Source organism: Argopecten irradians, chromosome 2 (assembly GCF_041381155.1).
Source record: "Argopecten irradians isolate NY chromosome 2, Ai_NY, whole genome shotgun sequence".
In the NCBI taxonomy this organism is placed as follows: Eukaryota; Metazoa; Mollusca; class Bivalvia; order Pectinida; family Pectinidae; genus Argopecten; species Argopecten irradians.
Genome location: NC_091135.1, coordinates 5,584,005 through 5,611,146, shown reverse-complemented (window position 1 = coordinate 5,611,146; position 27,142 = coordinate 5,584,005). Strand labels below are relative to the sequence as shown.

At 35.0% G+C, this 27,142-nt stretch overlaps 1 protein-coding gene across 1 annotated transcript; it reads left to right on the top strand.

Moving 5' to 3' along the window:
- Window positions 1-11,181: 11,181 nt before the first annotated feature.
- Window positions 11,182-24,373, top strand: LOC138314236 (uncharacterized). Its single transcript, XM_069254466.1, has 7 exons — window positions 11,182-11,367; window positions 15,771-16,013; window positions 17,068-17,151; window positions 18,816-19,139; window positions 19,538-19,701; window positions 22,109-22,226; window positions 22,754-24,373. Exons 1-7 carry the CDS (start codon window positions 11,325-11,327, stop codon window positions 22,888-22,890), a joined length of 1,113 nt encoding a protein of 370 aa, XP_069110567.1. The 5' UTR covers window positions 11,182-11,324; the 3' UTR covers window positions 22,891-24,373.
- Window positions 24,374-27,142: the final 2,769 nt, after the last annotated feature.

Below are 27,142 nucleotides of genomic sequence, written 5' to 3'. Positions count from 1 at the left end.
TGTTATACATGTACACAATCACAAACTTAAAAAACCCGAACCATTTACTAACTCGGTATGTCTTGTGTATAACTAGGTATCCATTGGCATGTTGATGATAAACAAATATATTCTTTGTTAAACACAAACAATATCAAACTCAGAATGCATCATCTTCATGATCCAATTACAACTTTATTACCATTTTATCTGCTATTTCGAACTCATCAAGATTTTTTCGGTTTTACATCCTGGTATTTTGTCTGTTTTATAGTACCGTTACAAACTGTATCTGTTGTTTTACCCTCAACGAAGCTTTTCCCGCGGGAGTGAGATCTTCTATATTTTTAAATTTGTAAAGTTTCACGTTTTAAACATCGGTCCTAATGAACAAAATTTGGAATAGAGAAAAAAAAAAAAAAAAAAAAAAAAATAGCGCTTCATTATATCTATCATCCTCGATACTCCATGGGTTCCGATCACTTACCTTATATTTTTGTGTTTAGGATTCAGTCTTCCAATCAAAGTACATTATTATGTATCTATAATCACAGGACATCGTTAAACATTCAGAACATCTAGATTTATTTGCCTTTTACAAATTTTTTGTAACCATTTCAAGCAATAAACCTGTGTTCGATTCCCCGTTAACATATATACTAGTTCTCCTACAATGATTGAGTTTAGACGATGAGAAACCTCATCACTATCAGAAGTTTCTCAATATCGACGTCTAATATATACTGGTTCAGTAACAGTATTAGTGAGGCAGAAAGAGAGTGATATAGCTCAAGAGAGATAACTCCTACGATAACCGAGACAGAAAAAAATGCTGTTACGCAGATAAGGTCAAGAACGGTAACTCCCACAGATATTAATGTCACAAAGCCAGAGACTGGTGGTAAATCATTCTCGATACTTCAGGGGTTAATGTACTGTCGTGATATCCACATCTGGGATATTCCATAGCAAAACTGGAGGTTCATCGTGCAACCAAAATGAATCAAGTTCTTTAATCTTTTGATATACATGTACACTAAAAGACAACATCAGCTACAACCAGTCAAGACAATTTTAGATGAAAGAGACATCACCGCAAGCTAATCCTAACTTCCTTCGATGCGAGGATATAACGACAGTGATAGTAACACCTGAAGTATTAGGATGGTGGTAAATTTGTATATAACTCTCATGTAATTTTCGATATTCCAGGGGTTACTATCACTGTCTAAATATTTACCATTTGGACTTTATCATCACAAAACTGAAGACAATAGAAGAAAGGTAATTTGGTTCTTTGGTGTACTTCAAAAGAACCGAATAGCAGTACTAGTGCGTTCGTGTAACTTTGAATTAAGTTGGGCGTCGCTCGCTATGTGTAATCTCCAAAGCCTATGCAGGCCTGTGATTGGTCTGTCGTTTTTCTCTCCTGAAATAAGTTCCTTTTTACTATGAGATAGTCCAGGTGTGGATATAGTGTCTGTAAAAGTAACCCCTGGAGTAGCAAGTATGTCCCCACCCAGTGGCGTAAGAAGATGAAACGTAATGGGGCAAAGGTCCTCAATATTTTGTAACACACCCCCCCCCCCCCCCCCGCACATACAGGAGGAGATTAATTCAACACACAACCATATATATTTATACGCAAATTGATCAAATTTGCGTGTGAGCGCCGAAGGCGCGAGATATTGGGGTCTGGGGTCGACCCCCGGAAAAATATTACGATTTAGAATGGCTGAGATGAGTCATTTACAATGCATTTTGATGATTTTGCGAGCGCCCGAAAGCGCGAGATTTTGATGTTTGATGGAGTTCGGGGGTCTCCCCCGGGAAAAATATTACGATTTAGAATGGCTAAGATGAGTTTTACGATTCATTTTTATGAATTTTCGATGAGATGAGTTTTATGATGTATTTTAATGATTTGAAAGCGTTCTTACAATGGCATTTTTTCGAGTTAAAGTAACCTGCATTTAGAAATGATAATTATGATAATGGTGTCGTCATATCATTGTGCAACCCTGCTCGATCTGAACATACCGGCTTCACGCCATCGGCACATTGTTGTTTAACTAAAAAATAATGAATTAATTGTCTTGCAAAGACATATAAACAAAGTAATCTTTTAAGAGACATTTTTTTAAATACAAATGTAGTACGTAGAATCCCTTAATGGACATTTTTAGTGTAGTTCATGTTGAATTTCTACTATTAAAGGTTTGAACATTATGTGCTTGAATGTTTTAGGAAATATGCCGCGCAGTGGAATTTTTTTTAGAATGAAGTACGAAAAATGTGCAGGAGGACCCTTTTTTCTTTCAAATATGCGTTTTTAGAACATTTCAGTCGGCGGAAATGGGGGGGGGGGCAAAAAGACATGTTTGCCCCTCGTCCTGGGGACACGTTTTCATTACTCCGATGTGGTTTTTTTCTCCATGTTCCGGCTATTCGCAAAACCAATAGCATTCTGCACAGGAACAAAAACAAAGACAAGTCGTTGGTGAAATTAACATGCTAATAACAAGTGCGGGTGTGTGTTTTAGGAGACTGCGGTATATTCATGTTGTGTCTTCTTGTATAGTGGAACTTCTTTTTATAGAGCTATATCACTGAAGCATGCCACCGAAGACACCAAGCAACACACCCCACCCGATCACATACTGACAACGGGCGAGCAAGTCGTCCCACTCCCTTTATGCTGAGCGCTAAGTAGGATCAGAAACTACCGCTTTTATTATAGACTTTGGTGTGTCTCGGCGAGGGGACAGAACCCAGAGACGCCGAAGACACCAAGCAACACACCTCATCCGATCACATTATACTGACAAAGGGCAAACCAGATGTCCCAAAGAACCTATATCACAGAGGCGAGCACTCAACAGAAGGCCAAAACTGAGGCGGTGTCAAGGGAGACGTTAGAAGAAAGTAAGGTTGGAAGAAAGAAAAGATAAGATCCTAAATTGAGTCACCTTTTTGGATCATGACATACTGAAAGGCAGTAGGTACAATTCTTACGCAGGACATAATTTAGTCGCTTTTGCAACGTGTGGCAGGAACACTGCGAAGTGGACACTTGTTACGGAGAGAGAGAGAGAGAGAGAGAGAGAGAGAGAGAGAGAGAGAGAGAGAGAGAGAGAGAGAGAGAGAGAGAGAGAGAGAGAGAGAGAGAGGGGAGAAGGTGGTGGTTAAGGCCTGTATTTGATTACCGCCTTGTTCAACACAAAAGAAGAATAAAGCAACAGCTGAATTATAAATTTATTTATAATTGATTGATTGAAGATCGAGTCCATGGACCCCAAGAGAGCTGTTAAAGGCCCACTACCTTTCCGAAACGGCTTTTAATTTTTAAAATGGGAATGTAAAACAAGATCGATAACTTTGTAGAGTCCTAAAAATTATTAACTTACCGTTAATACTACATTTATCATCACTTTCTGAACGATTTGGTTAAAATAAATAAAATATTTATTTTCATAACGCGGGTCGTATTATGTTTCCCGCCGTCGTCCTAAATACCGCGCGGTAGTTGACTATCACTGCGCCAGACGGCAAAACAGCGAATTGACTCTCCACTGTTTTCATATATTATGCAGGCAATCTTGCATATGTTTGGTGTCGTAACCTTATTTTAGATCATCGGTATGCATTTTCTGGTGTTATTAATGTTTTTTAAGAAACCTTTATATTTTGCTCCGGAAAGGTAATGGGCCTTTAAAGTATATGATCATGATTGTAATTAAATTGCCATGGACCCCGTGTACCATTTTAGTTAGCCACCCCTCTGGGAAATCAACATGACAGATTGTAAGGAGTAGCATAACCCATTTATGTAATGGATGACTTTACAGGGACTACATTCAACTAAAATATCAAAACCACGTGCAAGCCTTTAGGGGTAAATATATCTAAAAAAAGAGACTTTTACTCCTTTATAGCAATCATTATGTTGTCATGATTCACGGTATAAAACGATAGAAGCCGGTACAAAAACAATCAAATGGAACATCTTCATATTTTACCAGAACAATTCATTCACTCACCCCTGAAAACACATTGAACTCTTCCGATTCAGAGGTTGGAATGCTTCATTATAAATTTCCAGGGGTGAATATGAGCATTCCAATGATCATGATAAAGCATATCTGTAACCACGATTAGTGTTATCGTATCACTCATACTTGTGTTGGGACGGTTTTTGGAATTATGCATATCAGTCGAAAATCTTTTTTTTTAAATCGCTAACACGTGACTATTTCGGGTTAACTATGAAAGACAACGGTCAGATATCAAATAAGTTTATAATATTTCTGATATCGTATTGAAAGAAACAGGGTGAATGGCCACGTTATAAGATAAGAAACCGTGCAGCAACACACACAAAAGTTTCCTCACATGTACTGTTAATAATACCATGAAAAAAATATTGGTTATCGCTGCTCTGATCCATTGGCTCTTAGTAAAAAAAAAATTCGGTTACCTTTTTAAGTTACCTTTTTGAGTTAAAGAGCCAATTGTACTAGAAAAATAACGTCACTATATGTATTATTGAGAATAGACAAAGGTTTTGTTTGTGTTTTTCGGTATCTTTGTCCCATCTATTGTTGTTATTTGTTATGTCAGCAAAGTCCGATATGTGATATGTACCACAGTTGTTTAGTGGAACTTTGAATGAACTCTACTAGTATTTCTGTCTTTTTGGTTTTTTTTTTGTATTTGACGCCCAGTGCCAATCTGGTTTGAAATATGACGAGGGATTTTTCCGATTGGACTTTGAACCCGCCAGTGCACAAAATATTTATAAACACACTGCTCTATTTTTTCAGCATTAATACTGGAAATTCCGCGGCACGCTGTAAAATATGGATAGGGTTCTATGAAAAACTGTATTCTGAGTTCGTCTGATGCAATAATATTCGACCATTAGCTACATAATTACTATTGTGAACATAATATGTGCTGTATCATTTAAATGCATTCTGGGTTGAAGGGTTTTCAAATATATCGCCGCCAAATTATTAGAGAAAAAGTAACGCTATATATATACACTACCGAACGATACACAGGAAATTACGGTAGTTTTTACGCAGATACAGAACTTTCAAATATGAAGTAATTATAATAATGAAACATTAAACGTAATTTACACACTTATTTTTCTGTGTTGGAAAATGCATAACATATATTAATAGGAACCACAAGCACGATACTGTTCCTAAGTCGTTGATAGATTGATTAGGTTTTACGTCTTAGAGTCATATAAGGACGGCTTTGATCCCGGTATGTAATGTGTGTATAGTATGTATGCCTTCGTCTTCTTCCGTTGAGGTATCATATCTCTAAAGATAGAGTGTAATTGACATTTTCTTAGGAGACTGTGGTGTAATAGCATCGTGTCTCTTTGTGATAGTGGTTGCCCTTTTTATAGTGCTATCTCACTGAAACATATCAACAGATATATCAAACAACACATCCACCTGGTCATATGATGCATGCACTGACAACGAGCAAACCAGTCGTCCCATTCCCTTTTATGCTGAATATAAAGTACATGTATGAGCTGCAACTACCACTTTCATAGATCTTCCACAGGGCAAACGCTTACTCAAGGCCAAAACTTAGGCAATGTTAAGGGAGATGTAAGGAAGAGGAATGCTTGGAAGAAGTGAAAAGTTAAGACCTCAAAGTAGTCGCCTTATACGATCATGCAATGGAGGCAAATGTACAATTTTAACGTCGTATTTGCAGGGTAGTGTTCTTTGGTGAACGTACGATATTAATATGAAAGGAAACATAAAACCCAAAATTTTTAAATGTGGCTTCCTTCAGACAAACTTACTCCTATAAGAAGGGTTTCCAGTATAATCAGTTATTGTTTCAATGTCACTTACGATATGTCTACTTTAAGAACATCTGATTAGTTTGCGTTGACCTAGATTCAAAAACTCTGAAAATCACTGTTAAATATTTGTTACACTTATCTCTTGTCATTTTTAGATGGAAGAAATAATAACTCCTTTCTACGTATGATAGGTAATCCTTAATTCGTTGTAGTTTTGATATAAATATCGCCTGTTTTATTGCACTTGAGAGTGTATAGTAGAGTTTTAGCTTTACTATCAATGACCTCTGTGTATTTCCTATAGGAAACATTAATCAGAAAAATCTCTCGTCGAATTCTTCCTGTTGTTCGATGACGACTGTGATTCTGTCTGGACTTTGTACTTTGTACACAAGATCTTCACGGCTTGTTGGTCCATGGATACACACATTGAATGCATATCGTGATGATTAAGGTTATGAATCGTGTTATGACCAGATGGTAAATAATACACATTGACGGGAAGTGTTCCGGAACGTTAAACTCATGCGATTCTTATCATCAATGTAAGATGTCAGTTATATTGTTATAAGCTCATTCAAGAGAAATTGTAATACAAAATACGGTGGTAAAATACATACAAAGAATACTGGGAATATAGGGGAGTATTCATTTCACTCCTCACTGATTTTGATAACTGATCAGTATTCTATCTTAATGCTGCTATATATAGATATAGTGTACACAATGCTACACAATAATACAAAGCTGAACAATAGAACGAATAATCATTGTTAATAACTTTGTAAACCTGTTGTGTATTCGGTCTCTGGCCATGCAGGTAGGGCGTTAGAATTGTACCTGCTGCCCCTATTGCATGATCGTATAAGGCAACTAAATTTAGGATCTTATCTTTTCTCTTCTTCCTAACTGACTTTATCTTTCCTAATGCCTCCCTTGGCACCGCCTCACGTTTGGCCTTGAGTTGACCGTTCGCCCCTGTGATGAAGGCTCGGGGTTCTGTCCCCTGGCCGAGACACACCTAAGTCTATAACAGTGGTAGTTTCTGTTCCATGCTTCAGTAATATAACACTATAAAAAGGGCAACAGTTCCACTATACAAGAAGACAAAACATGAATATACCGCAGTCTCTCAAAACACGCACATCGCACAACATACACGCAGCACACCACATACATGGGAGGACGTTCTTACATGATAGAACGTTAATTAATCAATCAAACAAACAAATAAAGTATTCGGTCTACCGAACAGTGATTCACTCTTGTTGTATAGATGTTAGTTTAGCCAAACTTTAAAAAATAAAATGTAGAAGAAAATAAACCCGTTTTAAGTTAATTCAACCTGACCATGTCCTAATTTCGAGTTGTTTTCTTTGATGATTATTCAATTTAAATTACTCTTTAGTAGTATATTTCGTTCAGTGAACTAATACTGTTTGTTTTATTGAAAAAAAATATATAAATGTGGTAGTATTTGGTACTACTGTATGTAGAGTGATCATGCATAACAAGTCCTCGACTGACCTTTCCTTTTCTTGTCTATAACTTATAGTCAAGGAGTGTTCTGCTCACCTTGTTGCCTAAATTTGTAATGGCGACACTTGATGCAGTCTGAAGGTATTTTCCTTTAAAATTAATCTTCAAGTTAACAATTAATCTATTTTTTTATCTACAAAAAGTATTATTTTCTATCGTGCAATGTAACTTTAATCAAGGTTCGTTCACCCGCCGCGCCAATCAGCTCCTAAGACCAGTTTGGTATATACATTTGTATGTGTAAACTTAAAAGTTTGTCTTGTTTCAGCAAACAAATAATGCTAAATGTATGTTTCTTATTTAAACTACTTTAGTATAATACAAATCAACCACTCCACGGCGAAAACATAAGACTCCGGGCTAATAAAATAAACAACTTTTGAAAAACAAGATCTGATTGATATTCTGTATTCGCAAATATCTTTTTGTTCTACCATATCTGGAAGTAGAGCATGTTTTTTTTACGTTTCAGCCCTCGGACCAAGTAACGGACGTCTTGACCATGGAAGATTTCAGAGAAATTTCAAAGGGTTTGGTTCAGCCGGTTTGGAGAAGAAATGGAAAAAAGGTACAAACAGTCGTCGCAAAAAAGGCGATCGTAATAGGTAACGTAAACTAAGACTTCGCTGTAACTTAAACGAAATGACAACAGTTAAACATGTCAACGTCATAAAATTCAATCCAATTCAATTCTTTTTATTTGCATTTTTACATCCACAAACAAAGGTTTGATAGCAAATTAGTAAAAATAACGTTACATGTATCTAACAATAGTAATAAAACAAGAACAATAACGACTTTTTAATAAAGAGGCCAAAGAACCCTGCAGAAGTTGTGGTTCATTAGATGATAATAACTCGTAATTTTCATAGTCCGTGAACATAGCGTATTATTATGAAGCCACAACTACCAGTGGTGTGTCTGAACGAGAATAAGGACTCATAACTAGTAAGTCTCCCGATTATTTTTGGATTAACTGCTGTTAGTGTATAAAGATTATACAAATTGAATGTTACTATCTATGTCTTTCAATATTAATTCTTAAATTTCTATTCGTTTTACTCAAGTGTATAATTTCTACCTTTCCATCTCAAGAAACACACTACGTTTCTGACAGTAGGTATTAACTATATAAAGACATCGACGCTACCCTCAGTCCAGTAATCGTGGGATAACCTAGAGAAAATGATCTATTAAACTTTAAGAAACGACGTGTATCGGATTAGGACTGTGGACTTTGCCCTCATGTCTCGCCTGTTTGGAATACCGTGGTATAATTTCCGGACGGACTTTAACCCCTGTTTATTGCACGTTATGGATGAATGATTTTGCTCCATACCATGTCGATGTATAATGTATAAGTAGTCTGTGGGTAACTCCGAGTGATACGTTTATGAGTATAGACTGACCGACAGAACCGACCTAGATCGAAGTGACCTTGACCTTTGAACAATCTTAATTTCAAGTTGTTAAATCAGGCAGAATTATACTAAATGTTGTAATAATTATCCATGATTCAACACTGGGTGACCCAAGAACTATATCATATACCTGTACCTTCAAATACACAACAAGCAGAGTTCCTTTGGGGATTAAATAATGATTTTATCGCATAGAAAATTTTTGACATTATTATGAAATATTTTCATAAAAAAGTGATAGAGAGAAGGAGAGAGAAACAGCATCGTTGACAGCACCCGATAACACACTTAGCGCAACCAACCAATGACTTTAGTTTATTGTTGATAAATAGAAAGGAAGTGTGCTTACACTGCATTAATACTATAGATAATGTATTACGTTATCTATTGTATTAATGTAGCAAAATATGGGACAAGAAGGAAGTAATTTTAACCGTGTGGACAAAACAAAATTGTCAAATTTTCGAGGCGATCTGCCCCTTTATCAAGACATACAAAACGAAGACGATTACATTATAGGATACGAATAGTAATGCGGGACAAAATAGACAAATATTAAACTATATAGCACAATATGGAGCGCAATTTACCCTCCGGTAAAGTGTAGCAAAATACAAATGATTGAAAATTCATGCAGAAGTATATTTTCCCTTACCACCATAGAATCCTACCCAGGTTTGACCTACATTGTACTGTGTTGGTTGGTAGGTTGATAATGCTTCTGAACGGTCTCTTTATACTGACAATGGGCGAACCAGTCGTCCCACTCCCTGTATGCTGAGCGCTAAGTGTGTTGCTTGGTGTCTTCAGCAGCATGCTTCGGTGCTATAACACTATAAAATGGGCTTGAGTTCCAATATACACTATGCACAACATGAACATACCGCAGTCTCCCAAAACACAACGTGCACTTCATACACACAAATACATTGGAGGCCATTCTTATATGACCCTGGCTGTTACATATAATGGGACGTTCATTGAACCCATCACACAAACAAACAAATATCGAACGGTCTATAATTCAGCCTGGGACGGTATCCCCTGAGTGTGGCACTTTGTGACAGTGAGTCCGTGTGTGTTTTGGGAAGCTGCAGTATGTTCATATAGTGTCTACTTGCAATAGCGGATTTCTTTTCCTTTTTTGCTTCATTTCACTAAAATATACTGTCAAAAACATCCTAAATAGGTCTCATTATACCGAACATGGTCAACCTAGCCACACTCCCCTTTCTCTAAGCGTTAAGCATTACAGGTGACTGCTGGCTTGGGCCAGATAAAACTTATATATGGGGTTTGAGTGTTTTCAAAATATTTTACTAATATGCTCACTGATGGTGTTGTCAATAAAACGGAAGTGCACACTATATTCTTAACCAAAATAAGTTTGATTTTAAATTATGTCAGTTTGTGATGATCGTTGTGTATTCTGAAATTATCTCCAACTCTAGCGATCTGATATATCTATAATTAAAATGTAAACATCACACCAGGTTGATATATCTTATTACGATCATATCAGTTCTTATCTGAATTTTTTATCAACAAAATAGAATGCACAGAGATTGTTCTGTATAATATAATTATGATGGTAACGATTTTACATAATGCCAATTTATCAAACAAATCTGTGCTATCACATTTCGCTTGTCCTAATTAAAAGATATGGGGTTAGAGTGTTTTCAAATAACGTATTCATGTGTTCTGTGGTCATCAACAGATAAAGTCATCAGACACTGAAGATCTTAGATTTTTCGAAATATTCGAGTACACGATATAAATATACGACCATTTCATTGGTTTGATCGGGTTTATCGTCCTATTAACAACGGTCAGGGCCATTTAAGGACAACGTCTCATGTATACAATGCACGGCGTGTATGAATTAATGTCTGTATGTTCTTTATGAAATTTAAAGTACAATATCAGTGAATAGTAAATATCACATAGTTATTTTCTATACCTTAATTAATTTACTTTTCATTATTTAAGGGAGTTTGTCTTATTGTTTATTATCTTGAATTATGTATTACTGTTCAAATACTATCTATTTAGAAAAAAACATATTTTGAAACAATATATTTATAATGCACAGAAAGCTAGTACTTGACTCACCTGAGACAGTTTGTGATGGATTTAGCGAAAATCGGAGATTTCTCCGAAAACTCGATCTGGCTTTATTCTGAATTGTATCTTTTACTAGTAACAGGAGGCTAAATGAACGATATAAGAACTTAAATAAACAGTTTGAGAACTAAATTCGAAGTCAGTTTAAATATTCTTAAGCTACATCAATGAATTTTGTGTCTTTTATTTAGCGCGTGGAGCTTGAAGACAAAACTATGAACGCCAGTCCATGGGTCACAGAGCGCCATTTAAAAGGGTTTGTGTATGTAGCCATAAATAGGATGATATTGGCTGTTCTCTCAATCTACCTCGTATATCGCTATCGAGGACACACACATGTACGTCAACATGCAACATGTGTAGCACGAGTGTACTCATATGTGTAGTTATACAGATACAGTGAATCGGACTGCTTAAAGATGAAGGCACTAGTTTTATTGATAGCCGAGTTTTACTTGTTACGTGAGTATGAGTTATTTCCTTTCCGCGGTTATATATATAAATATATCTTTCTTTGATGTTATAATTGAGTTACAGGTGTATAAGGTGGATGGTCACGTAACCGATATATCCTAGCTACTGACCAGTATAATAATACCCGCTATATACTTAATATGTAATCACTCACAGCTGTTATGAACCAAGTAATTATCACATGTTTTTTTTTATATTAGACAGTTCTTTGAACTTATAATTTCTTTCGCAAATATTTCTACAGGAATTTTGACACTAGCGCAACCTGTTCCTTATCTTATATTGTTACGTAAATTACATATCATCTTATATTGTTATATACATTTAATGGGTCTATTTTCCTTATGAAGTTATGCAGTATTGTCATATGAAAGACGAAGTTTTCCCCAATGTTTTAGGTGATAGTTATTTGCCATGTCTCCGCAATCCATTATCTAAAGCACTCAAATAGGTACTTGCCTTTTTGATAACTTCATTAGGTAATATGTATTTCACTTCTCACCAGTTGGTCTAATGGTTTATGTCGATTTGTACATTATATTCATAATTTTTACCTCATAAATAAGGTTGACTAGTGGAGAAAAGGTAATAAGCTGCAACTATAGACTAACTTCGAATAAGCAAATTTGAAAAGAAAATTTTAGTTGTCTCTAACGTTTGAGCAGTCCTATTGATATTTAGCGTATATACTTATTAACCAGAATGATCTTACGTTCTAATTATCTGTAACTAACGGAATATTTACAAGTATCTATGTATGGTTATTACACAGGGATGATCCGGCGTTCTGATTATCTGTAACTAACGGGTTAATTAAATGTATCTATGTATGATTAAGTTTTAATGCACATTCGATCGACTCATCATACAAACTGTGATACAATGAATCATATTGAATATTGTTGATTCTTAACAAAAACGGTAATCTTCAGATTTTTCATTTGATAAGTAAACGCCGATATTTGTGTTCACGCTCACATCGGATAATAGGTGTGGGTCACTACGCATTTATCAAAATGAAAGATAACCGGCAAGTGATTGTACCTGAATTCAAAAAAAGAAGAAAAAACGATATACGTAGAAAGAAATAGTGTTAATGTCAATATTTAGTGGAGTAATATTTTTGGCGATGAAGTGGTAACGCGGTAAGCCCAATGTCTCTATGTCTCAAAGCCGCCAGGTTTCGTCATCATTGCATCATTCTTGATTTCACATGAACAAAACTTCGTCAAATGGATATCGATATTATTCTATATTCAAAACATCTGTTGAAGACAAAAATGTATATATCATATCTTTCATTTTGGTTAAAGTTCCAACACCTCTTTGTAATACTGTTCTCGTTATAACGTACTTTACTTGTAATATAACTAGCCGAGGGTCATTATGGTAAGAATGTTTGGTGCCAGCTAAGTATAACTACGGAATGTTGATAGATATATAGAATGTTTATTTTGGCCCAGTCTCGACTGGACAGAGAGCATGGCTTACACGTTTGGGGTGAATACCGTGTTAAGTACAATCACGCATTATACATCCATGCGACTGGGTATTGCCACAAACTTGATCACCAATTAACCATGCATGTTCGTTACTCATGCTCATGATTTTAGATCTATCACGTTTTGATAATTCTACCGATCAAGAACATCAAGTTGGTTTAAACGGTTAGAATAACAGAGAAATGTCTTCAAAGATTTCAAATGGTCTTGCATCTTTTCCAAAATCATAACGAAATTTGAAATTCGTACATCATCACGCTTCCACAAAATATATCACTCGTGGACACTACGCTAATAGTGCACGAACGACGATCGCACAGATTTTTAAAAAAAAGTAAATATTTTCATACTTTATAAATATTTTTGTTCTTTAAATTTCCCCCGAAGCCACTCTCAACCTTGAGATTATGAATACTAGCGTATTTTCGGTCAAGAGAGGAATTTAGTGACCATGAGTGTTATGGCTCTAGATAACAAAAGACCTTCATGAACCGACCTTGAATGCGATAGTTATCGTTCATATAATAAATTACGTAGCACATTATTTAAAATACAGTGGCTTTTGTTCCATGTCCTATAACTCGACATGTATTTTAATAACGAATCATGTTTTGTTGATAAAGAAACAATGCTGTGCAAAGATAAGGACACTAACTCAATATGGACTTCCATGTTCCCTCAGCATTTCTAAATAAAACAACCAGGACTGATGAAAATTTAAAATAATTCATATTAGTCATTCATCAAATATAACCCGTAGATGAGGAGTGAACATTTTCCTATTTCTTTCGCCTCGTGTTTTTCTTTGGTCGAACGTTCGTCTTTGCTGGCGTACATGCTTTCTCAGCTAGCTGAGGCAAACCACGGAAGTGATAAATGCTGTCCCCGTTTAAGGAGCAACGTATGACAATAAAATGATTGCTTTGTTCGTTATTGAGGATTTGTGATCTAGTGTCGATGTCAGTATGCTTCAGTGCGATTGCGCTGGTTTCTGTCCTGTGGGCTGAGGTACAACATAAAGTATGAAACTGCTGTATCTGATTCGTGTTGTGTGTTTTTGTTTAGCAAAACTATTGCCCATTTTACAGTACTATATCACTGAAGCATGCCGCCGAAAGACACCAACCAACACACTCTACCCGGTCAAATTATACTGCTAACTGGCGAACCAGTCGTCCCAATCCCTTTATGATTGATAGTATCAAGGATGATGATCTTCATAGCCAAGGCCATATTTTATATAAGCTAGACTAGACGGCTAGCCTTGAAACGAAGGTGAAGGTCATATGTCTGAAGCTATCCTTATTATGAATAATTTCACAAACAATTTTGATCCTTTTGAATTCGTGGAAACGAAATCTATACCGAGACTTATAAGCAGAATCCATTTTTTAAGTGAGTCTGGTAACTCGTCATGATGGAGGCTAGTGTACTCTATAACAAAACCTGGATATAATTCGGGGATCGACCATAGTTACCCAAAGTATGTCTATATGGATGTCATGCATTTAATCAACCAGCTTTTATTTCAATTCATAAACCAAGTTTGTCGACTAACCAATCAACGCATTAATTGGTGTTCTGGAGAACATTTTTGGTCCAGTAGCTTGACTAGAAAATTGGTTTGTTGATGACAATGTGGTGTTTTCTGACATATGTATATCCGGATAGAATTCTGTCATTGCGGTATTAAATTGTATCGCTTGCTTCTATATCTAGTGGATCACAAAGTAATGTTCACTACATATTGAGCCTAAGCCTGTGCTGTTTTAGAGTGTAGTGACAAGTTTCGTCGAAAATCCATAATATTCTTATTTTGAAACACACTAGCATTCACACGATTTCCGTGTAAAGAATTATATTTTTTGGAGAAGAAATCGATTTTCAAATTTAATAATTATTTTCTCTGTTTTGCAATGTACAAAGTTTTGATAACTTAAACTGACTGTTCGTTAGGTGGTTCTTTAGGGAATGCACTTTTCCTTTCTTCACATTGACCAAATAACGATATCATATTTTTCTAGTACGAAGTATTAGTTCAGTAGCACTTTTAAAAATTCATGGGAAACCCCCACCTTGGTATAAGTCTTATGCTAACAAAATAATGTAAAAAAAACTGACAAGATTACACAACGGGTGATTAGGTCACAGCTAAAAATAGATTAATATCATAGGCTAGGATGATAAAGTTATAAACTACAGAAAAATATAGTTCTTGAACTATTTGAAAATGACCCAAGATTTAAAAAAATGTATCAAAAAGTGTCAACGCGAGGTATGAATACAATTTGAAAACTTGTAACCTGAGTAATTTAACTTATCAAAAAATAATGAACGTTTATAATGTCACCATACAGCTGAGTTCTCTTGAAGTTGTTTATAACGAGTGCTTTCTATCACTACGCTGACCGATTTATGATGTATTCTTTTTGTTATTAAACTGAGTCAGTTCAACAGTACTTTTGAACGCTAGAGTTCAAGTTCAAATATCTAAATCGCGTTTGAAGTATACACTAACAAAAATGTGCAAATAAAAGATAAGATTAATGCAAACAGAGTGTATCTATAACCAGTCGGAACTGGATTAACAACCTCGAACCAAACTTATATGTATAACTAAATATAGAGTATATTAAGTACATCACATATTGAGGGAAACTAACTTAAATAAAAGAGATCTGAATTTGAATTAATAAAGCTATTGCTTGATAATGCTTTTCTCAAATGTCATTTAAGGCCATTCATCATTGTATCTGCGTTATATTGATGCTGCGTTTCCTTGCGATAGCGGTACTCTTCCCTACCTTATTTTTTGGATAAATACTATTGTTAAATATAAATATTTTCTTTTACGAGCTGCAACGAAAATTGTTTTTTCTCTTCTTTTAGAATTATGTATGTGTCAGCTGACGCACCATATCCTGGAGGAGGGAGACCTTTTCCGCTTTTCCTGTGACATTAACAAAAGTCCTCTCCATCTAGTCTTTGATCCGATATTTTTCGCGGTGACGAAGGGTGAAGTGATGACGGGGATAGCCATTAACACAGAGCTGGAGCCAGGCAATACCTTCCAGTTACAACACTTTACTACAGGGCCTGAAAATCAAACCACTGTTATAGAAATATCAAAACGTGAGTCATTCTGTATTTTGTATTCTTATAACGTAATTCACGTGATAATTCTGTGCTTCAGCATTTCGACAATTATCCATAAGATCATATCATTTTATCCCTTGTGCTGTTTGACGATTTTCTTTCTCTTTCTTTCTTTGCTGTATATATCCTGATCATTCTTTCTACAAATGTCTTCTATTTTCATGTACAATATCCATTTTGGAAAGACCCATGTATGTTATTTGCCTTATATTAAAAATGTTAAAAATAAATCTTCTTTAAATGTCGATAAAGTTTACTGGAGCGTACGTGCAGACTCAAATGCACAAACTTCAACGATTTCATATTCAGTGAAGACATGGGTATGCTACACCACTAGTAGAACGTACAGCGGATAATGCACAAATTATTTTATCATCGCTTTCAATCTATAGTGGGTTTAATAATATAGGAAAGCTACTTCAAACTTTACATTTTTCTTGTTTTTACGATCTTTCGTCGCACAGAAGCGATGCAAATTAATTAAATAGCAAAAGAAAAGGGCATTAGGAAGTTGAAATTAAAAACTTGATTTGATCTAACTAATAACTTTGGCAGACAGATACATGTTGTATCTTAATCAAACTGATTTAATTGCCGATTCTCGCAGTTTCCATTAATTATTAGTTTATCAATGCCTTAAAGGTGCTACGCTGTCAATTAATGATAATTTCTATTCATTAAAACAGGAGCAGACGAAGTAGTATTTTTCAGTAACAAAATATAATTACTTTGAAGTTTCTTAGTTTACTTCAAATTAAAAGTACCGAATTTATTTTTTTCTGCAGTTTATCTTATATAACCCAACTGAAGCGGCGTTGGAAATATTTTGTGGAGATTGCTCTCAAATATAAGTCGATTTACAGTACACCATCGCCGCAGACCCAAGGTTGATTGCGCTATGCTAGATGATGTGTAGCGTAGTGCAGTGCAACCAACCGTAGATCTTAGCAACATAACAATGAGAAAAACCATAACACATCGTTTTATATAAATACAAATCATATGTATATTGTATTCATCATCATTTCAGGTGTAACAATTGCAGACTCGGGAAACTACACATGTGGATCTAAAGTATCATATCACAAAACAGAAAGCCTCAAGGTGAAGAAAGGTGAGTCGAGTCAATGCTCGGTAAATTGTTACGGGTAGAAACGGGTCACCTTCAAACTGTAAAGTAACAGCATGGCAAACATGTGAAATATGTGAATCTATTAAATCGTATCCTGATACACTCCTCGAAGCACGTTTTGTTTCAATCTCATATATGTAGTAATATACATGTAACAATATTAATTAGACAAAATGAAAATCAGTATATTCTACGTGATAAAGTTAACTGGTTCACTGGTGCCGTTGCTTGGTTTGTGACGCTTAACAGCTAGAAATGTATATACAATGTATTGCAGTAGGTTAGCGTCTATCTGATTTGATATATACTGCGGTATATTCGTGTTGTGTCTCCTTGTGATAGTGGAGCCTTTGCCCTTTTATAGCGCTATCTCACTGAACCACTACATTTAACGGGCGCATAACACGAAAATACCACAGCCTCCCACCATACACTAGCTCATGCAGCATGCATCTCATTGCACGCAGAGGTCAACCTTAATCGGCCTTAGCTAGTATATAATAACACGTTAAGCAATACTAACCAAACATCACTTTTCGTTTTCTTTAATTGGACGGTCAAACGATCACTTTTCGTTCTCTTTAATTGGCTGTCAAAGCTCTTAAATTTCGTTTAAATATCGTCGACATGTAATACAAGCGGCAAAAAGAGGTGTGTTAAAGCTTGCGTATACGTAACTGATTCAACGACAGATAACCACATCGTTAGCATAGATAAATGGACGCCGATCAAGGCTAGATCACAAAAGAGAGGGCAGATAGCTAAAGATAATACCCGTATCACCGGTTTATTCCGATACAAAGCTAAATAACATAATGTTCCATATAAGGATGTTGATAAAACACAAGGTATTGTGGCACGAGCCCACATATACACAAACATCGATCTTATACATAACCTACTTTAAAATACTGTTTGACATATTTCTGTATTGTAATGCTACGGTCGTTTATTCCTTTCTCACAGCTATAGAATTTCTAAGCACGCAATCGCATAATGTAAACAGTGAAACGTTATGGCCAGTTTTACTGCCAAAATTTAATTAAGATATTAAATGCAATTATTGTTTGTTTTTATATGACGCGGAACTGATATCTATTTTAGCGTAGACGTGCATGAAGTGAATACCTGGAATTGGACTAACAAAAACACTTCGACATAGGTGGACTACAATAACGTATAATCTGTTTTAAATTTAATATAACCAATTTAACCAGAAAAAATAGAATAATTATTAGAGTTCTCAGTAAAATTAAATGCTAAGGTGGTAAAAAGACCTGTCGAGATTTAGTATGATGAATGACTTCCGAAAATACTCCAAACTATAATTAGTATCTACAGCAAACATTTCATGAGTATTCACAAATAGCGACTCAGAGGTGGAGGGCCTGAAATATAAGGAAAGTCAAGTTAACTTATCGCGAGTCATTTTGTATGGAGAGTCACGAAAACAATAGAAGAATATTGGCCCTTATCTTGGCGAACCTTTTGAACTAATTTAGGCCAAATAAATTTTGTGGCAAATGGAAATATTTCCCGGTTACTTGTTTTAATTCCCAGTCTGCAATTCCTCAAACCTCCACTTGTAACTGCAATCATTAGTAAATGAACTAAACTGATTGTATTGGTTTTTTTTTAATTTCCAGGTGATATCGGTCACGTATCACTGACTTTACGAAACCTTGATAGAGAAGTCACTGGACCAGGGGTCACCATAAGCAGAGAATCATACACACCTGACCTTTCATTACAGGAGGTTAACCTTACTTCCGGTACATATAGACTCGCTTGTGCAACACGGAGACAAGATTTAACTTTATCATACGTCATTCTTATAAATGGCCTCAAAATTGCTCGTGCATCAACGGTTGACGTGGATTTGAGTTCTGAAGATAGAAATGTTGCCTGCCGTGTTAGCACATCAGAAAAATTTACCGATACACACACCCTAGGTTTTTCTACGAATGTCCGTAAGTTTAATTTGTTTAAAGATATTTTCTCTGACAGTGATTTACAATCGTGCATTTCCATGCGAAATGAATCTAAACTGTATTGTTTTTCTAAGCCTAGTTTATTACAAAAGCTGCAATCAAACACATTTTTATAATTTCTTATAAGTTAAAGACAATTACCAACCATGAAACAATATCTGTCCTCTTAGGACAATTTGTATATGTAACAAAGAGATATACGTAATACATGTCATCTTATTTCTTATCGAATATTTTTAATATTTTATTTTTCGTGCATAGATATTGGTTTTGATTTGATAATACAAATTCAAAGAAACATTTTTATTGGTTGGTTGGTTGAAAATTGGATTAGACACACTTGATAACGACTACAAACAATTGTAATTGCTTTTCAGATGAAGGCGTTGCACCCACTGTGTCGTGTCAGCCAATGTTATGGGTGAAAGGCAAACGGGACGTGGTTGAATGCCGAATTACAGAGGCATCATGTGAGGCGATATCACTGGATACAGAGGCAATATCGTCACATAGTAACGACGCCATGGCTCTGTCATGTCAGGTATAGTCTATATCATAATAGTGGGGGTCAGGTATAGTCTAAATCATAATAGTGGAGATCAGGTATAGTCTTGGATATCGTCACAACAGAGTAACGACGCCATTGCAGTGTCATCGCAGGTATAGTCTATATCATAACTGTGGGACAACAAAGTAATGACGCCATGGTTCCGTCATGGCAGGTATAGTCTATATCATAACAGTGGGAGTATCGTCACCACAAAGTAATGACGTCATATCGCTGTCATGTCAGGTATACTCTGTATCATAATAGTGGTGGTATCGTCACATTATAGTAACGACGTCATGTCAAGCACAGTCTACGTCATAATAGCTGGGGATATCGTCGCGACAGAGTAACGACGTTATGGTTCCTTCATTTCTGATACAGTCTATATCATATGAGCGTTGTTCGTTGCAGAGTAACGATATAATTGACATGATTAAAACGACGTTAACATTATCAAACATTTGGGTTTAATCTCGACCAATATTTGGCTTTCTCGAGTATTGATCACGACCTCGGTCAATATTTTGACTTGAATCAATAAATTCAGCTATCGACATCATCTAAAGTCTATATTTACAAAATACTATTTATTATAATGACATAACTTTGGCATACTTATGGCTGATTACGACATAGATATAAAGTATGATGTTACATGTACATGTATACAATATAATACATTTTATATTGTTAACGTTCAATTCTTTTATTATTAAGTTGATCTTCAAACTCATTTAGACGATGCAGTAATTGTGGTCGAATTGAATAGATAGGTTTCTTTTAATTACAGAGGTGGTATTTTATCCATACTGTTTTTGAAACTTTTACTTATTGTTTGACCATGGCTCACCAGGCCAATGACACACCCATTTCCGACGTAGACGATTTTATCAAAGGGGACGGCATTGAAGCCACTAACACAGCGTGTAATATTATAATGAAGTCTATGAAGCGAAATGCAATGTCAACATTCTGAATATTTTTGTCGCTAAACAAAGCCATGAACATATCATGTGCTTTTACTGTATTCAATAGTTAGTATTTCCGGCCCAAACCAACCGGAACAGTACAGATGAAACACAAACCAATGGAATTTGACCAGTAATTTAATATGAAAACAAATATATCTTAGCTGTTGGTTGTGTCCATAATTTCGAGAAAGATAAAAAATAGGGACGTTTTGACAAACTTTATGTGGAAAAACTGCACATAACTAGAGCTCATTTCGATTTTTACGTCCCGTTTTCAATGATGACGTGACAAATGACGTCAGGATTATATTACAACCTGGCCGACGTGATATTGATTTTAAGCAGAAATCGGTCAATGATAATCGACGTGAAGCTGAATTCAAGTCTTATTTACAGTCACGTGAAACCTTGTCTTTTTATCCATCATACATAAAACTCTGATTGGATGCTTATAATAAAAACACCAGGTTGTAAATCTAGGCAGTGATTGACCTTAAATTGGCGATCTCACCTGTTTACACCTGAATTCACATCACGTGCTGCTGTGAATTAGGCCACATATTATGTTACTGTAATATTATCACCACATGGGATTTTCTAGAGATAACGATAAAGTACTGATGTATTATTTGTGGACAAGCATCACGATAATAGGCTACTGACATACTTAACATACGAATGTAGGTGTTTATGTACTGTAGGTGTGCACATACGTATGAAGTGGGTGTGTAGTTACGTATGAGGTGGGTGTGTACCTGTGGTATGTGGGTATTGGTAGTTTTATTAGATCTTAGCTATCAATATAGGAATAAACCCATAATGCATAAGAGTAATATATACCTATCTTTTTGTTTCAATTTTCAACATCTTACTCCCAGCAGGCAAACGAAAACCAAACCAACTAGGTGATGACCATCTTGAAAACATGAAGGATGAACATCGTCTAGTTGATTCGATTCCTTTTTGTCTGAAGATGGCTTAAAAACTCACTATTTGCAACAAGGAGAAGTTATATTTCTTTTATTGTCTATCTATCCATTTAGAGACCAACTTATTGGGGGAAAACGCATGAAGCTAGATTATGTAAGACATTAAGTGTCGGGAACGAACATAGCTGCTTCTTAACATCCTGATAACATGTTATATATACATTTACTATGAGTAATAGAAACTCTTAGAAATGTATTCATTTTGGTAACATTTCAAAACTTGTCAAATAGCATGTCAAATGTGGAATTGAGATTTGGATGATGACAAATATCAATGTAGTGGCTTTCACGAGACCTACCGCAAATATATATTCGTAGTTGCCTCAAATATAATCAATTATAAGTTTTCATATTTAAAATATGACATGTTGAAATAAATGTTGTTTTCATCTGTTCTTACACTGGAATATATTTTTTCTATTCGTTTTTCTTCTTCAGACGAACCGTACCGACGAGACAGTTTTTAGCATTCTTCAGATATCCGATGTGACTATGGAAACATTCTTCCTAAAAGTAAAGACTCAAATAGAAGACTTTCGCTTCGAAATACACTCAAGTAAGGACACAATACCCCCACATAATATTTGTGTACCATCTTAACATGTAATGGCGTCATTTTCAAGTGTATATAGTGTATTGTATTTTATTAGTGTACCAATCACATGATGGTGTATCTTGATGTATTGTAACATGTACGTATCATAGAATGTATACGAATTCAAAAAATAAAGAGAAATTGTGGTGTATACATACTTAAAGAGTGTAATCTTTCTCAATCTTTCTCAGTGAAATTGACGAATCAATTAAATGAAAGCTGCATGCTTACGAGTTTAGGTCAGGATTTATTTTAAGGACGTGCCAGGTTTTCGAATGTGGAGGAAAACCTGCAAAAAGAGCCAATTCACGATCAATTTCTGTCAACTGCCCCACGTGGGGTGCGAAGTCGTATGCAAGAGGATGTAGTCTTGTTACAACGTCAAACACCCAAATCATATACACAGTTACCTTTGTACCTCGATTGCTTACAGAATATATTCAATCATTTGGCATGCAGATTAAATATGATTTTTTTGGTTGTTTCAGACCTACCACCTCGCTACACAGCTCTCTCAAGCACGTCTGACAGTACGGAATCACAATACAGTTTCGCCTTCAAAGCAATTATTACGACACTGTTGATGTTGCCGATCGCAACTTTACTGGAGATGGTGATCATGTGAAACAGACCTCATGCCTAAATTTGTAAGATACGATAACATTACAAGGGGAATAGTGTGACAGTTTTAAACAGCTTCTTCCATAATGACAGGATAATGAGAGGTTTTCAATCTTCTATGGAAGTAATAGGTAATAAGGATGTGCAATATATTAAAAGGACTGCTTTATTTGATGTACATATCACTCGCTGCTTTTAAGATAGCTACGTTGACAAGACTTCTTAAATAATGGGCTCTGCGTATCTGTTCTTACTTTTTATTCTCCGTAAACACTTTTCATTTATTGTGTGTTTTCCTAATCAGCTGCTCTGCATTGATACTACTTTTGTCTTGGAAATGGAAGCATAAGATATGTTTTGTTCTCGGACTTCAAACCCATAGCAAATACTTTATAAATGTGGTATTTTTCGGACAAATGGAACGAAAACACAAATACGCGAAAACTTTGATGTCATGGCCTTCACGTACAACTTATGTCGTGTCATATTTAAAACGAATTGATTGGTAATCAGGTAACATTTTCTAGGTCATTGAAATCTTACATATGCGTTTTTGTACTGGATACTGTTCATGTTGAACGTTAATAGTTTTGTTGATTTTTCTATAAAATGATAAGAGAAAAATTCAATGAGACTTGCAGCTATATTTGTCATATGTTCCATTTGTTTGTTACGTTACATTATTTGTTGTTTTCTATGTTTTTTTTAAATATAGTATTTGCTGCAATATGAAATCCAAAGTAAATGTTTGAATAAGTGCCGCTAGCGACACAGTTGTTGATCTACTAGAACAATGCAATCTAATTTGTTAGTATTTTTGTTTGTTTGTTATATAATCATTTATTTTTGTAATCATTAATCATAGTTGTATAGTGGCATCAGATGTAACCTTACATACTGTAAACCACATAATATTCGCGAAATTTAAATTTTCGCAAGAATTCATTTTTCGAGAATGATTGTATGAAACGTATGAATTCACGATTATCAATAAGCTTAAGAACGCTTGACCGTGAATTTATTTACACACCCGGTATGTTTAAAATAATGAATACATGAGATATCGTTTAGGCGGATATAGAGTGGTTTTATGAAGTATGCAACGTCATGAATACCTGTCTTCAACAAATACACGGATTCATTGTACTTAATATGTTTAATATAAATATTTATCAATGAAAAGCATTGTTTTATTTTATCGTCGTTTTGCTTCAATGTATACCCAGGTATCATGTTTCATTTAGTACTGCATAATTTAAAATTGTTCTGTGCTTTTATATCAATATTTCATAATTGATATGTATATATGGATAAAACATCAGCTAGGGAATGATTATTCATTAAATAGCCTTAAAGAACACACGAGCATTAATCTAATCTATTGTTATGATATCGCTTTGTAAGACTGAAACGTTATATCTCACTGTTCTTACGATCAGTAAATATTTTATAATTACGTGTTTTATATTTATGAATTATTTTTTTTATAATTACATGTAACACCTAAACATTAGTTAAAATACTCCATGAACCTGCTAACACATTTTTGAGTGCGCTGAAGAATGTTCTGAATTCGACATTTCATTATAAGAACAAAAAGTGATTATTTTTTTAAATCGCGTTCCATATAGAAAGTGAAAGTCACGAATTAATTAGAAAGAAGGTGTTTGTTACATGTGTAAATAATTTCGTAAATTGTTTGAACCTTTGTAACATGTATATTTGTGACGATTCCACATAAGCATCATCATTGATGAACACACCGTACCAAGGTGCAAATGTGTCATTCTACTTGTATTGTCAACAAAAAATAACTCCCTTTAATACTGTACAGATGGATATTTTGGCGAGTGTTTGATTTCCCGATATATGTAATTTCGGTAAAATAGTATACAACAACAATTAATGTTCTAGGTGAAATGCTTTTGCGTAATTTTTCGCCTTTACAGTATGTTAGAATATAGATGAAATAAAATATGCAAGCTCTTTGATTTGACTTTCCAATGCGTAAAGACATTAAAACATATTTGGTTCTATGAAGGTTTATATCTTAAAGTGAATAGTCGGGCAAAGAAAACCAGTCTAAATGCGTTCATTGGCCTTCCAAAAGTTCTCACATATTAATACGACGGTCAAGTTCTGCTTAGTTTCCCAGTTCTGACCATTAAAGTAAAGTTGAAAGCATTGAAAGCGAGGCTGCGTGGAAATGTAACCACGGACATAGTGAGCCGGGAGGACGTTTTAGAATTTCCATACTTTAAATTAATTTCTTCGTACGCAGACAGATTTTGACGAGAGATTTTATTTTTTCCATTTCATAAGAAATTATACTGGATACATTCACACCATTTTTACCGACTTCAGACATCCTTGCCCAACTGTTCACTTTAAAAGATATACAAAATAATAAAATAAATGTACCTGACATTCCTTCCATGCATCAAAAAACAACCGTCCTCATCTAAACACATATCAGCGAAAGAAAAGTACACAGCAATATAAGGAAAATATTACAAGTTGACCATACATATTGTATAGTGTATGGCCCCAAGTATACAAACAATGCTTAAATAAAATTGTGCAATGCCTTGTCTACTTACTTGTTGTCCGCCTTATTTATTTGTGATGCAGTAATGATTGTTTCTAAAATACGAAATATTCGTTATATTCAATAAAACGTTAATCAAAGTTGTTTGTGTTTCTCTGTAATTTGTTATATTCCCACTCGATTCAAGAATATGTGCCATACATATTATCAGTATACGCATTTGATGAATCTTTCATTTCTTCTATTTAAAAAAAACCCCATAATATTAATACACAGTACTAATCATTTGATATTATATTACCGATGGGAAATTTTACATCCAGACCGGTGCTCTTTCAGGCTTGACACATCTATAAATATACTTACCATTCTCTGTAGATAGAACACAGTTTGTTTTACAGTTAAACACAAATGGAATTATATCAAAATTGTCTACATCATTAAGACCTGCACATACTATTTGAGAGAAATCGGAAACTTAAATAGAACCTCTTTTATCATAAGGCAGTGTTTTTGTAATACATAATATACTAGGCCTGCTGATAGTTATATTTTCAGGAAAGATAACTCTTGAGAGCTTAAATGGATGTCTTCGATCAGTATCATTATATACCGTCTTACATACAGAATCAGTAAAGCGAGACAATGAACCTATAGCCAACACATGATAAATAATGGAGTAGCACAACTTTCGGTGATAGCTATGTTCGATAATATATTGGCATAAACCCATCCAGAGTTCGTTTGAACTGGTAGTAATACTCAATATCCCGATGAAACACAGTATAAGTTTAATGATTCCGTCTAGCGAGGTATATGTATAAAATATGAGATGACGTGTTGTCTAAGGTGCTGTCAAGTACTGATACAAAATGTGTTTTCTACTAAATATTACATAAATGACCACCCACCGGAACAGAATCGTCGCGGTGGTTGATTTTACAGCGCTATACTTCACTGAACAGACCTTTGTAGTTTCGGTACATATCATTCTGCCAAGGACAATTTTTCTGCATGCGTCAACAATTTTATTATTTTTTAAATCTTAAAATGTAATAATTTTGTAATTTTAATGCATTAACGCAGTGATGTTTGCAGACTATCAAATGTGACATCATCCAATAATAAAACCCATTAAAGCTGCAATACAGCCGTGTACAGAAGATATTATAATAATATCCTCCATCATTAATTGAAGGTGGCAAAAACTACGCATCTGGGGAGTGAAGTAAATGACAGGCATGGTTTTAGAACACATCTTTTCGCTATGAGTGAACCTATCGTCGGCACTTTATTGAATGCGTAAACAGTTCATCATTGTAAATGAAGATTGGTAATTTTTGCTTCCTTTCTATATACAAATAGTTTCATTTCAGAACGACCTTCCCAATACGAATTATGACTTGGTGTGGAGAGAGACTTTTGCGAAATGTAAATTTGTACATTTTTTGTGATAGCTTACTTTATAATACTTCCTCACACTAGAACATATTTCTTAAATTCAATTGGGACAACTGATCGTCAATGGAAGATGTTCGACCGATTTCAGTATAGAATCCGGTGTTGAGTAAGACCCAAAGTATGTATCACGAACGTCTCGCTTATAAACCCTTGAATGAATATATTGGTTATTTCTATACAACATGATCAGAATGTTTTTTTTTATAACATGCTTATTCGTTTTATTGTCTTAAAACGTCAATCAACA